We start from the raw sequence: 16,935 nt of genomic DNA, 5'->3' as shown, positions 1-16,935 counted from the left end.
GTGACGGCCAATATTAAGACGTGGCTGGAGTCAAACCCCAGGCTTCTACGCCGAATGGGGCCCCTCAAGGACGCAAACCGCCCATCAATATTCAACCGCCCCATCGATCTAACCGAACTCAAGGAAGAGCCGGAACCGATCCAGCCGCAGGTGACGGAACCTGTGCCGGCTCTCCAAGGCAGTCTCCCTTCAAATCAACATGGCTGCATCCCCTCCCAACCAACACCCTAAAGGGCGCCGCCCCCCGCAAAGACAGCAAGTTTTTTTCCTTGTGCAATGGAATTGTCGGGGTTTCAAAAACAGGACCAAACGCGCCCACTTAAGGGCGTACATTGACAACCTCGAACACCCCGCCGCAGTCCTTGCGTTGCAAGAAACCGGAGATGCGGTTAAGCTCACTGGCTATAACACTTTTCAACGAGACCCGTTCACCTGTATCCTAGTCCATAAGGGTTACACAGCGCAGGAGGTTGATCTCGACCTAAATTTGGAATATTCGTACGTGATGGTCTCTGTCCTCCCCCTGCGGCGAACAGATAGCCCCGCGCACATACTTAATATCTACTGCCCCCCGAAACTCAAAAACATCACTTTTTCTAACATCTTTAGCGCAGCGCTAAAGATCGCGGGTCGCGACCCCCTCATGATAGTGGGCGATTTTAACGCGCCCTGTCTCATGTCGGGTTATTGCAAGGAAGAGACGCGGGGTCGTAAGTTGGCGGAACTTATATCTACGCTGGGCATCACTCTTCTAACCGACCCGGTCCACCCAACACGTGTAGGGAACTCCGTCACTCGGGATACCTTCCCCGACCTTACCCTCGTAAAACACATCCAACACGCAGAGTGGATCAACACCGAGGACACCCTCGGTAGCGACCACTGCATACTGAACACTGTCATTTACACTCGGCCCTTACGTCGCCCCCTTGCGCAAGCCAAACTTCCCGACTGGAACGCTTTCCGCCAGGCCCTCCCAGTAACTTCTCATGGAACAGGACTACTCCACTTGGGCACACGGACTCATGCAAACACTCCGTTGACAAGAAAAACATATCCAGCTTACGGAGCGTGCACCTGACGTGGATAACCACCTAATGCACCTCTGGGAAGCTCGCCGCAGCCTCACTAAGCGATGGCGGCGGCAGAAACACAACGGTAAACTCCGCGCTCGCATCTCTGACCTCACCCAGCAAGCTGCCGAGTATGCTGCCCAGCTCGCAGACACTAACTGGGTAGATCGATGCAACAGCGCAGCAAGACACATGTCCAGCCGCAACACTTGGCGGCTCTTCAGGAGTCTCATAGACCCCACACAAACACGCTCGGAGACCCAGAAACACATCAGTCGCGCGATACACAACTTTCAAGGAAACACGAAGCAGCTAGCGAACACCTTGCGCTCACAATACCTCAATCAGGATCAAGACCCGCGCGGGCAGGATTATTCGTATGCAGGCTGCGATAATCCGTAACTGGATCAACTTTTCCAGCTTCACGACCTTCGCGCGGCTCTTGCCAAAATGCGCAGGGGAACGGCGCCCGGGAGGGATAAGGTCACAGTCAAATTATTGGCGAACCTTCCTGATCGGGCATACGAAACCCTACTCGAATATATTAACGCCATTTGGACCGGGGACACTTCATTGCCACCGGATTGGAAGACATCATTGGTAACCTTTATCCCAAAGGCGGGGAAACCGGTAAACACAGACAACCTCCGGCCCATCTCCCTCACTTCATACGCAGGAAAACTGATGGAAACGATGGTCCGTAACCGCCTCTGAGAATATCTCGAGAGCAAGAACTCCTTTGCCGACACCATGTTCGGTTTCCGACCCAGTAAGTCCACACAAGACATCCTTTTACAGCTTCATCATGAGGTTGTCGAACCCATAGAACACCCACACAACGACAAAATAGTCCTAGCACTCGATCTCAAGGGTGCGTTTGACAATGTTAAACACGGCGTCATACTAAAGCACCTTAGCGAGACCAACTGTGGTCCTCGTACATTCAATTACATCAAAGATTTCTTAACAGACCGCTTGGCCTACATACGTATACAAGAGACCGAGTACGGCCCGTTTGAGATGGGAACGCGGGGCACACCACAAGGCGCTGTGTTGTCCCCGCTTCTCTTTAACATTGCTATGATGTATCTCCCGGCACAGCTGGCGGCTGTCGGCGGTGTTCAGCATGCGCTATACGCCGATTACATCACCATATGGGCCACTACGGGAAACATAGGAGAGATGGAGGAATGCCTGCAAGCAGCGGCGAGCGTAGTTGACCACTATGCCACGTACTGCGGCCTCCAGTGCTCCCCGTCCAAGTCTGAATTTGTGCATATTCGATCTTCTCCGAAATGCAAAATCTCCGTTCAGCTCTCGCAAGCGGCCCCATCCGTGAAGCGAAGGAGCTACGAATACTCGGTCTCTTCATTAATCAACATCGTAAGGCAGACACAACTCTTGCCAAACTCCGCAAAGTCGGCGACCAGGTGGGCCGAATGGTTCGCCGCGTTTCCAACAAGCGAGGAGGGTTGCGAAGTAAGGATGCGATGCGGCTCGCGCATGCCTTCGTAACAAGTCGAGTACTGTACTCGGCTCCTTACCTCCGCTTACGGAAACATGACGAAGATCACTTGGAGATTGTACTCCGCAAAATTTTCAAGAGAGCCCTCGACCTCCCGATATCCACTTCCAACGCGCGACTCCTCGCGTTGGGGGTGGTGAACACCTATCGAGAACTCCGCGAGGCGCATCTCGTTAACCAATACACGCGTCTCGCCCAGACAGTGTCCGGTCGCCGCCTCTTGGACCGGTTACATATCAGACATGATCACCATACCATGGAACGGGTTCGAGTGCCAGAACTGTGGAGAAGCGCCCTCTACGTTCGACCCCTTCCGACTAAGATGAACAAGGAGGACCATAATGGCCGGCGCCAGGCGCGGGCGAATGCCCTGCACCGCCACTATGGCTCAAAGAAACACGTCTTCTACGTCGACATTGCAGGCCCCTACCGCTCTAGGGGGGAATGGTACACGGCTGCAGTCATACACGAGGGAAAACAGGTGGACGGCCTCTCGTTCAGAGCGCCCAACTCGAAGCATGCGGAGGAGGTGGCGATCGCCCTCGCTGCCTCCCATCCAGACTCTAAATTCATCCTCACAGACTCTCGCGGAGCCTGTCGTAACTTTGAGTTCGGTTGGATCACTCCACTCGCTCACCAAATTTTACACCGCAGTACTCGCGACGGCGATCCAACTCATCGCTCAATCATATGGGTCCCCGGCCACCAAGGCATGCCAGGTAACGAAGCCGCCCATGAGGCAGCCCGCGCACTCACTCACCGGGCACCAGGCGTCCCTTGGGAGGAGCTTAACCCAGATCACAGCCCTATCCTTTCTTTTAAAGAAATTACTGAGCACTATCGTGCCGAACACCGGCGATACCCAATTCCTATGAAAGGACTGGGTAAAGCTGGCGAACGAATTCTCCTCAGGCTCTTTACAAACACCCTGCTCTGCCCGGCGGTTCTCAAGCACTTTAATCCTTCTTTTGACGGCCGCTGCTCATTCTGTGGGGAGGTGGCCGACACCCTCCACATGGTTTGGGCATGCAGAAAAAATCCTTCTCTCCCACCAATCACCCCTTCCCCCACCCGAGAGGACTGCGAGGCGGCCCTGCTCAGCTGCCAGGAACTATCGGCCCAACAGGCCCTGGTTCGGCGGACTTGTGTAGCGGTCTCGACCAACGGGATCCCGGAATGAGGGACTCCGCCTATTATTGTAAGGGGTGAGACCCACTAGGGGCCTCTCCCCGAGCACCTCTCTGTACATTACTAAATAAATGCTTTTCTCCTCCTCCTCCTCCTCGTTCTTCTTTTGTCTCCGTAGCTCGCTGATGCTTTCTCTTTGCAACCTGCCGAAGCGTATAGGCTGGAGGTGGCATCTCATGGGCTTGACGAGAAGAGCGCAGTCAGGCCGCGGCCGTGGCTATGCGCCGCGCAAGGCAACGGCGTGAGAAGGGGCCCCGTTTTTACACAGATGGTATGACGTCACACAGCGCGCAGCGCCCCTGGTTAGAAGCGGGAGTCAGGCCGTGGCTATGCGCCGCGCAAGGCGACGGCGTGAGATGGGGCCCCGTTTTTACACAGATGGTATGACGTCACGCAGCGAGGTCGCGCGAAAGGTCGAGCGTGGCTATGCGGCCGCGGCACGGCACGGGCTGAGGTGGCAGCGAAAGTAACTGCGACGAGGGTGGGAATCGAACCAGGGCCGTTGGCATTTGAAGCGGTGACGCTACCACTCCGACACGAAGTCTCAAGGCTCGAGCATGTATAAAGGTGCATCTATTGAGTGCATGGGTTTCATGAGTAAAATACAAAGAAATAATGTCAAGAAAAGGGAAAATAAAGAATAAAAATAAGAAAATTAACGAAAACAAAATAAAAATAAGATATGGAAATAAAAATAAAAACAATAAAGATAAGAAAAGGAGCAAAAATAAAAATAAACTATAAAAAATAAAAAACTAAATAAAAACAAACAGTGCGCCAGGAAACGCTTTCGCCTTGCAACACTTTAGAGAGCCAAAGTGCCCCCTGAATTTTTTTAAATAGTGACTCCGAAACGCGGACACATTTGCTAACATTCCTCCGTCACGACAGTATGAGGCATTAAAGGCTATTGCCTTAACATCTTCAAGCCATGGTGCGCGTATGGCGCGGACGAAAGAAGACGAAGGCCTGCAGCGACGCCAACGCGAACGCCAGCCAGTAACGGGTGGCGGGACGCTCTGCGCATGTACTACGTACTGTACGTACTACATACAGGGCGGGAACGTGCATCGCCCTGCTGGGCAACAAGCCAAATAGCCGCGATGGAGGCCACAGTACACGCCCCGCATCGGCAAAGAAGAAATTATCGTGGTGCTCAAGCCACGCGACACCATCGACCTCAACGGTACCTTAGGTCCTGGTGAAGCCGGCGCTGCCGTTCGCAGCATCCTTGGGGACGCGGCAAGTGTGGGACTTGCTGTATGACCCGTGTGGGACCAAAACCTTCGTGTGTGCGCTCTGCAATCTCTCGATACTGCGGAGACGTTGCTCCGGGACGTCATGCTGCCGGTAGGAGGCCTCAAGATACTATTTCGGGGCCACCCTAAGCTCTCTGGAGGCTTCTGCAAGGGTGTCGTTACCGCCTCCCCGGACGAGACGTCTGAAAGCGCGAGGAAGAAACTGAGCGAGGACCCCAACGTGATATCTGTGCGGAAACTGGGAAAAACACATACTGCTGTGATCACCTTTGTGTTGACAAGGTGCCGCAGACCGTGCTCTATAGTTACGAGCGTCTCCCCGTCCGCTTCTATCCCTGCCTGCCCACGCTGTGGCACGGTGGGGCATCGGGACGACGCCTGCCTGCGGCCGCAGCCTGGGCGCTGTGAACGCTGCGGGGCTCAGGTTGCTGCTGCTCCTGACGGCGGTCCAGCGGAAGATCAGCGCTCTCTGTGCTGCCTCACTTGCGGAGGCAGCCAACCCACCGGGGTGGAGCGCTGTGAGCGCGCGGAGCCAGAGCACGTACAGCGCATCGGCTCCGCCAACTTTTGGCTCGAGCCACGGAACTTCAGCCGGAACCCCTTGAACACAGCTGCGTCTGTCTTTATTAACCTGACAGCTACCTAAGGATACCACTCGCACCCAGGTGGGCCTACATTTAGACCTTTTAGGGCCGATCCTTACTTGTATATCGTGGCAATGGTGCTAGGCCTGACGCCTACGCCGGCGCCCGGCGTGAGTGAGGCGCCCACCCGCGGCAAGATGGCTTCTGAAAATGCACTACAACAAGGCAACGACCCGGAGATCATGGCCTGGTCCGAGGTTCTTGCAACTCCAACGCCTGATGATCCGGATTCTGCGCCCATTGAAAACATGAAGCTTTTCAAGCTCGTCAAACGGCGCTCCCGCAAGCGGAACGCTAATGACAAGAAAACGGACGCCACATCGGCAGGACGCTCAATGCGGCAGAACGCTGCTGCGCGCGCTGCAGCGCTTCATGGCCGGCCCCAATCTAAGACCGGACCCTCTTGGAAACCAAAGCCACTTCCGCGTCTTCATCCAGAAGACATCGTCATCATCCTGAAGCCCCAGGTGACCGCCGCTCCCAGGGATGTGTACCAACATGGCGAGCTGGGAGCAGCGTTCGCGGCTTACCTGGGCGCCAAGGGCGCAGCATCCCTCAGGATGCTCATCACATGCGAGCAAAGCCTGATCGTCGCAAGAACCCGAGAGCCGCACATCGCGGACAAACTTCTGCGGGAATTTGAACTAACATCGAAGGGCCGGCTCTCCATGTACGGGCAGCTGAAACTCACTGGCGACGTGTGCCGCGGCGTTATCACCGTGGCCAAGCACGAAACCAGTGAGTCGCTTCAAAACAAGATCCAGTGGCGTGCTGGAGAGCTTGCCGATATCCGCAAGCTTGGAAAATCAGACGTCGCGGCGCTCACCTTCGTGGGAAAAGTGGTGCGTGATGCGTGCATTATAACTCTGAGGTGACCCTTTTCCGTGTGTACAAGAAAACCATCCCGGCCAGCGTGCAGTGTGGCACTGTGGGCCAGCGGGCGGACACATGCCCCTGCCCGGATGAAAAGTGCGGTCTCTGTGGCCAAACGGTGCCAACCGTCGACGGGGTCGAGACACCTCATCAATGCACTCCGTCCTATGCAGTATGTGGGCAAGCCAACTCTACCAACTCCCGAGACTGCACGGGTAAATTCCGGCAGCTCAAGGTGCCCGGCCACAAGGGTAAACGCTCAGAGCTCCCTGGAAACCCGCGACCTGGCAAGCCGCCAAGTCACCCAAATTCAGGTGACAGTGGCGGAACGCCGCGTGGTGCTCACGGCGCCGACCAGAAAGCGTCGTCGGCTTCTCCATCGCCGGTGAAGTCAGCGCCCGGGAAGAAGACGGCGCCTCCACCGTCCAGCGGCAGGGACACTGGCCACTTCCCGGCCCTCAAGACAAATGGCACTGCCGGCGCCCGGACATCAGCGCCTCACCACGGCAAACAACCGGTGAGCAGCTGGGCTTAGATCACCTCCTCCTCCTCCCCCCCCCCCCCCCCCCGCCCTTGTTACCATCTCCGCGCTCGACGCGAAATACCGAAATACAAAAAGCAGACGTGCTCCGGGCACAGAATGAGCTTTTGCTCAACAAAATTCAAAATGTAGAGTCCACACTGGCGTCCGCCGTTCCGAGCCCGCCGAACTCGGACGCAATGGAGAGCGACGCGCAGATCTCGCCTGCCCTCGTGACCAGGGTTGCCAGGTCCAAAAAAAATAAAAGTAGCCACAGAAACGAGGAAAGTAGCCAAAAAGTAGCTAACCAGAAAACAATCAATAGTAGCCAAAAAGGAGCCATTTGGCACTTAAAAAGAGCGCGAACTACAAAAACACAACCGAAAACGTTATTCGTTCAGTACTTTTTATGCCAACATTCTGGAAACAACAAATGCCAGATGCATCTTATAACAACTAAATCATGTGGGTAAGCTTCCCGAAAAAATTGGCTATTTAGCACTGCAATAAATAATTAGCATTCAAGTATGGGCCCGCCGTACTTGAATGTTATGAGGGGTACGGCTATAGATACCCCGTACCTCCGACAAAAATTTCCCGTGCTCAAGCCATGGCCCGTTGTTAAGGTGTCCATGGACAGTCCTTCACACAGCTCTCCTTTGGCGATTTCATCCAATAAAAGTTAGATATTCTCCACCAGGAAACTAATATGATTATCCTCCAAGTCCTTCACACTGCTGATATTTCGAATTTCCTCCTGAATAGTGGAAGCTGTGCCAGAGGGTGTGCTTTCTGTGGCATTCCGATCATCAGGTTGTTGCGACTGTACAGATGGCGTGCCATCGTGGACAGGCGACTGCAACGTTTCTTCCCTCGGAAATCATAAAAGCTTCCCCTCTTCACAACACCACCATACTATGAGGTGTGCGGTAAAGGCTTAATATTTATCGTCTCTGGATGTTCCTTGTTCGGGTGATTCGAGCTGCAAATTTTGCAGTCGGTCCACGGCTGCTTAATATTTGCCGTCTCCGGATTGGCTGGTTCCAGTTTCTTGTCCCGATACCTGTGCTCGTGAGACTTTTTCGATGGTGATGAGTCCTCTATCTTTTGCACATTGCTTGGGGGAGAGTGACACTTGTCGCAGTGCTTGCTTCCCTCTTGCGTCAATTCCTTTTTCCTCCTGCTCTCGCTAGGCTTCGATGAGAGCTCCTTGTCCGTCCTGCAACGGTGAGACATTGCGTCCCTTTCATACGACTCTTTGTGCTCGGCCTGAGCCTTGTGCTGTTTGCGACAGGATCAGGAGCTATTACCGCGACATGATGACCCTAATTTGCGGCTCATCGCTTTCTTTTTGCCTCTATGAGACAACAGTGTTTTGAACTTGCTCTCTCTTTGAACGGGCGAAGCCTACCTAAGCAATTCCAACTGGACTGCAATAATGAACAGCTGCCGATAGATGCTTCAGGTTTGCGGCTGATGACCGGGAAGGCTGCTCTCAAGTGTTATTGCCGCAGGTGCTACAGGGGTCCGAGGCTGCGTAGTCGTGGTAGAGGCCGGAAGGGGTCCGAACACCGGGGGCTCTCCACGTAGGCGGCGGCCGAGGCGCTGATGTACCGAAGTAAGCTCCGTAGAAAGAGGTCAGTTATGCAGCACTGGAAGTGTACCCTGCACTGCCTGAACCAGATTTGTAACGAAACGTTACAAAAAGTCTCTCTTGCAGGGAGGAGCACCAGCTACCAGTCAGGTCAGCATGAGATGGAGCAGTTTTAGTTCGTCTTTGCCCAATCGCCCCTGTCGTTCTTCGTCATCTTCTAAGGAAGGCGTGTGTCATTGCCCCCCTTGTTTGCAGCATCGCCTCGATGCTGCCTGACGGGAGCATACTAGGGAGCTATGAGCTGACAGATAGTGTACTAGGTTGGTACAGGAGGACCGCAACACAAAACGGGGCACCATCAGTCTCGAGATCAGTCAACAGGGCGGCCGTGGTAGGGTTTCATTCAGACGACTTGTACAACGTCAGTAAGCTTGCGTCATCTGCGGCTTGAGGGGTCTTGGGTGGCGGACTCAACTTCGTAAGTAAAGTCACTGATGCGGTGGGGGACACGGTATGGTCCAAAGTACCGGCGCAGTAATTTTTCAGACAGTCCAAACGGGTGTCCAAATCCAGACACAGTCTCCAGGCTCCTAGGAAACGAAGCGCCGTCCCAGATTGTAGCGGTCAGCTTCTAGTTGTTGTTGTAGGTATGTGAGCTGTCTTGCCAGCTGCCGCGCTTCTTCTGCACGCTGAGCAAAACTAGCAACGTCTAGATCAAGCTCACGTTCGCAGTCGGGGTACACGAGCAACATCGTATCTAGGGGAGTGGTCACTCGGCGGCCGAAGACAAGCTCCAAGGGAGTAAGCCGCGCCGTCTCTTCAAGTGCCGTATTGTATCCGAACGTGAGGTATGGGAGAATCTGATCCCAGGTCTTATGCTATATACCCACGTACATGGACAACATGTCGGCCAGAGTTCTGTTTAGCCGTTCCACCTGGCCGTTAGTCTGCGGGTGGTACGCCGTGGCCCGTCTATGGCTAGTGTGTCTAAGATTCAGCAGAGCCTTAGTCAGGCGGGGCGTAAAAGCTGCCCCCCGGTCGGTAATAATAATAGACGCGGCGCCATGACGCAATACGATCTCGTGGACAAGAAATGCTGCGACTTCGGCGGCAGTTCCACTTGTGAGCGACGCGGTCTCAGAATACCTGGTCAGGTAATCCGTGGCGACAACAGTCCAATGCTTTCCATTAGTTGACTTTGGAAAAGGGTCAAGAAGATCCATTCGCACTTGCTGAAAAGGAGTTTTCGGTGGAGCAATAGGTTGAAGAAATCCGGTTGGTTTCATGGGGTGAGATTTTCGGCGTTGACAGTCACGCCAGGTTTTAACGTAAGTTCGTACTGAAGGAAATAATTTCGGTCAATAATACTTCGCCCGAATTTTGGCAAGCGTGCGACTAACTCCCAAGTGGCGGGCGGACGGTTCGCCGTGAGAAGCGCTCAAGATGTCAGGCCGCAGGTCCATAGGTACCACAAGTAGGAATGTCTCTTGTGATCTTTCAAAACTGCGCTTGTACAGAACCCCACTTCGTAAAGTGTATCACTGCAAGCCACGGCGAAAAACAGGCGGTACCCGACCACGGTGGCCTTCTAGATATTCGATGAGCGGAGCCAGCTCCGGGTCCTTGCGTTGAAGGTCAGCCATATGGGATTGAGTAGCGGCGACAATAAAGGGAAAATCTTCGGCATTTTCCTCTGCAGTGGACTCCAAGGGCGCGCGTGACAATTAATCTTTATCTTGGTGTTTATGTCCCGACTTATAAACAACGGTAACGTGATACTCTTGAAAACGAAGGCTCCATCGAGCCAAGTGTCCAGACGTGTCTTTAAGGCTTGCCAACCAGCACAACGAATGACGGTCGCTGAAAATACGGAAGGGTCGTCCATACAGATATGGACGGAACTTGCTTATGGCTCAGATTACCGCAAGACACTCCTTCTCCGTCGATGAATAGTTCGCCTCCGATCGTGATAGCATTCAGCTCGCGTAAGCGATAACCCGTTCTACTCCATCTTGCCACTGGATAAGTACAGCCCAAAAGACAACGTTCTGGCATCAGTGTGGACGTCGGTTGCTGCGTTTTCTTCGAAATGGGCGAGTATGGGAGGACTGTAGAGGCGGCTTCGGAGCTCCTGGAAAGCTTGTTCTTGTTCGCCTCCCCACAGGAAGGGTGTGTCTTCTCTGGTTATTGCTGTCAAAGGTTCAGCTATCTTGGAGAAATCTTGGACGAAGCGTCGGTAGTAAAAACAAAGACCCAGAAATCACCGAAGTGCCTTTTTGTCGCTTGGACGTGGAAAACTTGATACCGCGGTTGTCTTGTCGGGATCAAGGAGAGCTCCCTGTGCATTGACAACATGGCAGAGAAAGCAAAGTTCCTTGAAAGCGAAATGGCATTTCTGCAGCTTGACCGTTAATTGTGCGCCTTTGAGTGCTCGAAGCACAATGCGCAACCGGTCCAGGTGTTGCTCGCAAGTAGGCGAGAAAACAACGACATCATATAAGTACACTAAGCACGACTGCTACTTCAGACCTGATAAAACCGTGTCCATCATAAGTTGGAACGTGGCCGGCGCAGAGCAAAAACCAAAACGGAAGCACCTTAAAATCGTATAGGCCGTCGGGCATCACAAATGCAGTCTTCTCTCGGTCTCTCTGATCCACCTCGGTTTGTCAGTATCCGCCTTTGAGATCTAATGAGGAAAAGTATCTGGCGTCGCGTAGACGGTCGAGAGCATCATCAATCCTGGGGAGGGGATAGGCGTCCTTTTTGGTCGCGTTATTTAGTTTCCGGTGATCGACACAGAATCTCATGGTGCTATCTTTCTTTTTGACAAGGACTACTGGCAACGCCCATGGGCTCGTCGAAGGCTGCATTACGTCGTCCGCAAGCATCTCACCCACTTCCGTTTTAATCGCTTCACGTTCCTTTGGAGATGGAAACAACTTTATTACACAAAAAGAATTTCCACGGTGGTCCCCTACTGTTCCAGGAGTCCACGGGCTTGTGCTTCACGTAAAGCCCGATCCACCAGCCATTTTTGCCGGCGGGTGAGCGGTCCGTAAAGCAGCCTCCCAGGAAGAATGAGTGGGATTGGGGATGGGGATACTGTCTTTGTGGTAGGACATTCCCAAAGGTAGTGGAAAAGTGTGGATCTGGGCACGCCACAGGCGTTACAACCAGGAGGAAAGGTGGGGTGAAAGCATGGGAGACGGTGGGGTTAAATAAAGCAGCCTGTCTGTAATTGTCGCCATGTGGCGCTGGATAAGGGCCACAAGGTACTGTGGGGTGGTGGCAGTGTCATGCGGCTGAATTTGTAAAATGTGGTGATTTGGTGATGTGAAGAGAGGACCGATGGGGCTTCTTGTGCAGGGTTGCGTGCCTGATCATCCGGGGTCCGGGGAGAGAGTTCTCGGGCCAGCGCATAAACTCGCTCATTACCGGAGTTCGAGGCATGCCCAGGGACCCACGACAGAGTGACCGTTCGGTCGAGATAGGTGGCCGTGGTAAGAATACGGTGCGTTGCCAGCGTGGCCACGCGCTTTAGGTAGTGGCGGTACGCGGCCTGGGAATCTGTGCAAATTTCGGTTATGTTTCGGTCAATGGCGGAGTGGGCCAGAACAAGTGCGATGACGGCTCCTTCCGCCTCTGCAGGCCAATTAGTTCATATGGTGGCGGCGGCCCCCACTGTGCTTTCTTCATAGACGGGACTGCCGTGAAATATCCTGCTTTAGAATTTTGTGCCGCGTCGACACAAAAGATATAGGAGCGGTTGCTGTATGTTTTGGTGTAATAGCTCGCTCGTGGCTGTCGCCCACCGTAATGGAGACTAGCACTCATATTGCGCGGTAGGTGCTTCTGATATATGTGATCCGGCGTGCGCAGACAAATCATGTAAGGTGTAGGGCTTGCTGCGGTGGGAATTGGTGGATTGAGACGTAGCTATCGCAGTAGGCATTGTCCTGTTTCCGTGCGACTCAGGCGGACTAATTGGTTGGTGCGTTGAGCCTCTATTAATTCGATCACTGTATTGTGGGTACCAGTGGCCAGGACGCGTTTCGTGCTAACCGTCCGTGGGAGACGTAGGGCGCAGGTGACAGCCGTGCGTATTAGGATGTCTGCCTGTTGTCTTTGCCGCTGAGTGAGTATGTGGTATGGAAGGTGGTATGTAATGCGGCTAATGATTAGTGCATTTGTCATATTAAGGGTCTAGCGCTCAGAGAGCCCATGATTGCGTGCTGCCACCCACCTGATAAGTGCAGCGACCTGTTTGGTCTGTCTATGCAAGAGCTGAAGGGTGGCGGTTGCATCGAGTGTGTTGTTAATGAGAAGGCCGAGAATATTCACCTGAGGCACAATGGGCACTGGATTCCCGTACATATGCAGCTCAATCAGGGGGTCACTGGGGGAGGGGATTCACCTGCAGGGGTTCCGATTTATTTGGAGAGAAACGGAGGCCTGTGTTTGCTAAATGAGTGGTGGTGATATCTATGGCAGATTGCAGGATATGCTGGGCTGTTCCAAGGGATCCTTCCGTTGTCCAGAGGGTTATATCATCTGCGTATATGGCTGTGTGGATCCCTGGGATAGCAGCAAGGGCCTTTGCCAGGGGCGCTAACACAATGTTAAAGAGTAAAGGTGATAGAACCGCCCCTTGTAGGGTTCACCGGTTAGGCAGGGGGAAAGGCTGGGAGGCAATGTCCCCAAGGTGGAGGTCTGCCGTGCGTCCCTGAAGGAAGGCCCGAATATATTGCCATATGCGGTTGCCGCATCCCGTGGTGGCTAATATCCTTGAGGGTATGGTCATGGCTTACTGTGTCGAAAGCCTTATGAATATCCAGGGCCAGTATGGCTCGCGTAGCGGCTGTACGGCGCTTAGTGCAAAAGAGGGACTCTTTAAGTGCGAGAAGTACGTCTTGCGCCGAGATGTTTTGGCGGAAGCCGAATTGAACATTTGAGAGAAAGCCTCTTGTTTCTAGGAACGGTTGCAGGCGATTGAGAATGACATGCCCGAAGAGCTTGCCGACACAGCTTGTTAAGGAGATGGGGCGCAAATTTTGAAGAGTGAGGGGTTTGCCCGGTTTGGGTATAAATCGCATGCTGGCATGGGTCCGGGCTGATGGGAGCGTTCCAGCTTGCCAGTGGTTATTAAAGAGCTCCGTGAGTTCCTGGAGGGAGACTTCGTCCAGATTGAGTAGTGCCTTGTACGCTATGCCATCCGGCTCCGGCGCCGTAGAGCGGCGAATACTAAAGAGTGCTCGGCGGACTTCGTTTAAGGTGATGTCGGCATCAAGTTCTAGGTTGGGTGGAGGTAGATTGGGTTTATCTGCCGACTGAAGAGATGTGGGTATATAAGTGTCCCGTAGTTGGCCAACTACGTCGGTGCCCTTTTGGAGTTCTAGTTATATTAGAGGTTGTGTGTTTACTTGTGTCCGAGATTTAGTGGTTGTTGGATCTAAGAGAGCCCGTAGGAGGGACCACATGCGTTTTGTGCTTAATGTACCGTTGACGTCGTTACAAAAGGTTGCCCAGTTTGCGCGGGCTAGCGTGTTCGCGTATTCGTCTGCCTCGGGAGTGAGAGCGGCTATGCGGAGTCTCAATTTACGACTGTGTCGCTGGTGACGCCAGCGCTTGAGAAGTCCCTGTCGGGCCTCCCATAGATGAGCCAGATGCGGAACAACCTGCGGTGCCGTAGGGGTATTTTTAACGCGTTTGCTGTTCGCCTGGATGGCCTCCACCAGACGATCTGTCCAGTCTGTGACAGTACGGGGTTCGGTAGAATTAGCTGCCAAGTAGGAGCGTAATTTATCCCAGTCAGTGAGAAGCTGCGAACGAGGTTTGAAAATCTTGGAATCATAAGCAATAATAGTGGATACTGGAAAGTGGTCACTCCCTAGGCTGTCTTGGAGCACCGTGTGGGATTTAACGATTATGTTCCGTGTGGCCCATGTGAGGTCGGGTTTGGTGTCGTGGGTGACACTTGTGCCAGTGCGAGTGGGTACGGTGGGGTTTGTGATCAGGCTAAGGTTGTAATCAGCCATTGCGGTAGAATTATGTAATGCCCTTATGTAATGCCCCTACGGGGGACTTTTAAGGTAATAAACTGAACTGAAACTGAAATCAAGTTACTTTTGGGGGTATCCGAGGTGTATCCGCAGTGCGTGTGACGTGCATTAAAATCACCCACCTCAAGGAGCTTTGAGGAACGGATGCCCGGAATAACTCTGCCTTTATCTTTAGGATTGCTGTATATGTTAATAATAGTGAGGCCATGTGTGTGTACTGGTGAGCTGAGCTCTATCGCGGTATATTGAGTGCCCTTGCTGTCGGGCGTGTTTGTCGGTGTGCGTCCTAGCACTGGCATGGATGCGAGTGTCAGGATGGCCGTACGTGGTGTAAGGGCTGCCGTGTGATAACCACGGATATGAATGCGATTTGTTTCCGTCTCTTCCTGAGCGATGACATGGGGGGGATTAGGGGAGTTTTCTATATATGCGGCTAGTTGTGCTTGTTTTCGGCGTATGCTGCGACAGTTCCATTGCCATATAATTATTTCTGGTGGTGTAGTGGACTGGCGTCCCCGCCGACCTTGTCGCGTGCTATTGTTCTGCGCCATGTTGCTGGTCTGGAGATACTGGATGAGGACAGGCAGCAGGTTGAACTGCGCGCTGCTTGCGAGGCAATTCCTGATGCGGTACAAGTTCGAAAAGCTTGTTGATGCCGGCTTCATGTTTTTCCAAGCGTGTGTTAATCGTAGCTTCTATCCTGTCAGCCATGGACTGTATCAACTGTGCCTGGGCTAGTATGAGCTGTTGCTGCATCGCTCCGAGTTATTCAGCAACTATAGTATTTATTATGCTAGTGATTTCTGAGTGAAATTCAGCGGAACGTATGTACTGTTTAACTGCCTCTTGAGGTGTAAAAGGGGGGGTGGGGGTCAGGGGTTCGATAAGAGTTAGTAGTGGAGGCTGCTTGGACGGACAACTCACCCTTTTAAGCAGGGCCGGCTTCTTTCTCGGGTGTAACGTTCCGGCGTGACTGCGTCTCCTGGGTCTCCTGGATGTGGGCTGCGCAATCACTGGCTTTCAAGGTACAGGCCCGTGGCTCGGTGGCGTCTGTCTCGGTACCACTGGGCTTCCGAAGGGGTTGAAGTTGTGCGAAATCTCGTTGTAAAGTTTTATATCCGGCGTTCACGGTGTCTGCACTGCGCTTTTCCGTGTGGTTTTTCCTATCTTGGTTGTCCGACGGTCCTGAGCTCTCGGTCTCCATGGTCTGCTCCAAAAGTGTCTGGGCAGCCATGGTGGCCACTGGGTTTTCCTTCCTCAGTGGTGGGAGGGGTGGCCATTGCTCTGTGCTTTGGTTCCAAGGTTTCTTTGGATGGATGGTGAGTGTCTTGCTTGGACCGTAGTTCTGATTCCCTTTCGTGGGAAGTGTTGTGCTGTTGCTATATCCTTGTTCTCCTGGCCGGTCGGCTTGGTTTTGTTTCAGTTTGGGCCGATGCTCATTCCTTGGTCGATGCTCAGTCCTGCGCTCCTGCTCAGTCTTGTTCTTCTGCGCCGTCTTTTGCTTCTGCTCAGGCTTTTGGTTCTTCTGCATTTGGCTCTGTGCAGCAATGTCTTCATAATGATGGCGTCGGATTACGGCTTCATCAGCTTTGCTTGTCTTTTTCCCTCTTTTGGTGTAGTTCTTCTGTCTTGCCGGGCAGTTCGTGTCGATGGTGGAGTGGTTCGATGTGTCGCAGACAATGCAGTACTTTTCGCAATCGACATGTCCTGGTGGAGGATTGCGTACTCCCATATTGTAGCATCTTTTCTCCTGCGGAGTGGGACAAATGTCAGCACGGTGCCCTGCTTTCAGGCAGCATCCGCAAACCTGCATCACTGGTCGGAATGGTTTGCACCTGTATTCTATGCCACTGAGGTAGACAAACCGTGGCACTGCTTTGCCTTCAAAGGTATATAGACATGCCCCCTTTCTGCCGAAAGGCCTCGCTTGAATTATGTTTATTTGTTGGGGATATATATGCGCCGCCGCGGTGGCTCAGCGGTTATGGTGCTCGGCTGCTGACCCGAAAGACACGGGTTCGATCCCGGCCGCGGCGGCTGAATTTCTTTGGAGGAGAAATTCTAGAGGCCCGTGTACTGTGCGATTTTAGTGCACGTTAAAGAACCCCAGGTGGTCGAAATTTCCGGAGCCCTCCACTACGGCGTCTCTCATAGCCTTAGTCGCTTTGGTACGTTAAACCCCATAAACCATAAACCA

At 53.3% G+C, this 16,935-nt stretch overlaps 1 protein-coding gene across 1 annotated transcript in view; it reads left to right on the top strand.

Moving 5' to 3' along the window:
- Nucleotides 1-4,639: 4,639 nt before the first annotated feature.
- Nucleotides 4,640-16,935, top strand: part of LOC149329278 (uncharacterized) — a 51,075-nt gene continuing 38,779 nt past the window's right edge. The window contains exon 1 of the mRNA XM_089560195.1: nucleotides 4,640-7,079. Within this exon, the coding sequence (XP_089416321.1) occupies nucleotides 5,764-6,564 (801 nt within the window). The 5' untranslated portion in view covers nucleotides 4,640-5,763 and the 3' untranslated portion in view covers nucleotides 6,565-7,079. The remainder of the gene's footprint in view (nucleotides 7,080-16,935) is intronic.

This window comes from Amblyomma mixtum, chromosome 9 (genome assembly GCF_055824585.1).
Source record: "Amblyomma mixtum isolate Tamu chromosome 9, ASM5582458v1, whole genome shotgun sequence".
Classification (NCBI taxonomy): Eukaryota; Metazoa; Arthropoda; class Arachnida; order Ixodida; family Ixodidae; genus Amblyomma; species Amblyomma mixtum.
This window is presented reverse-complemented; position numbering and strand designations above follow the sequence as displayed.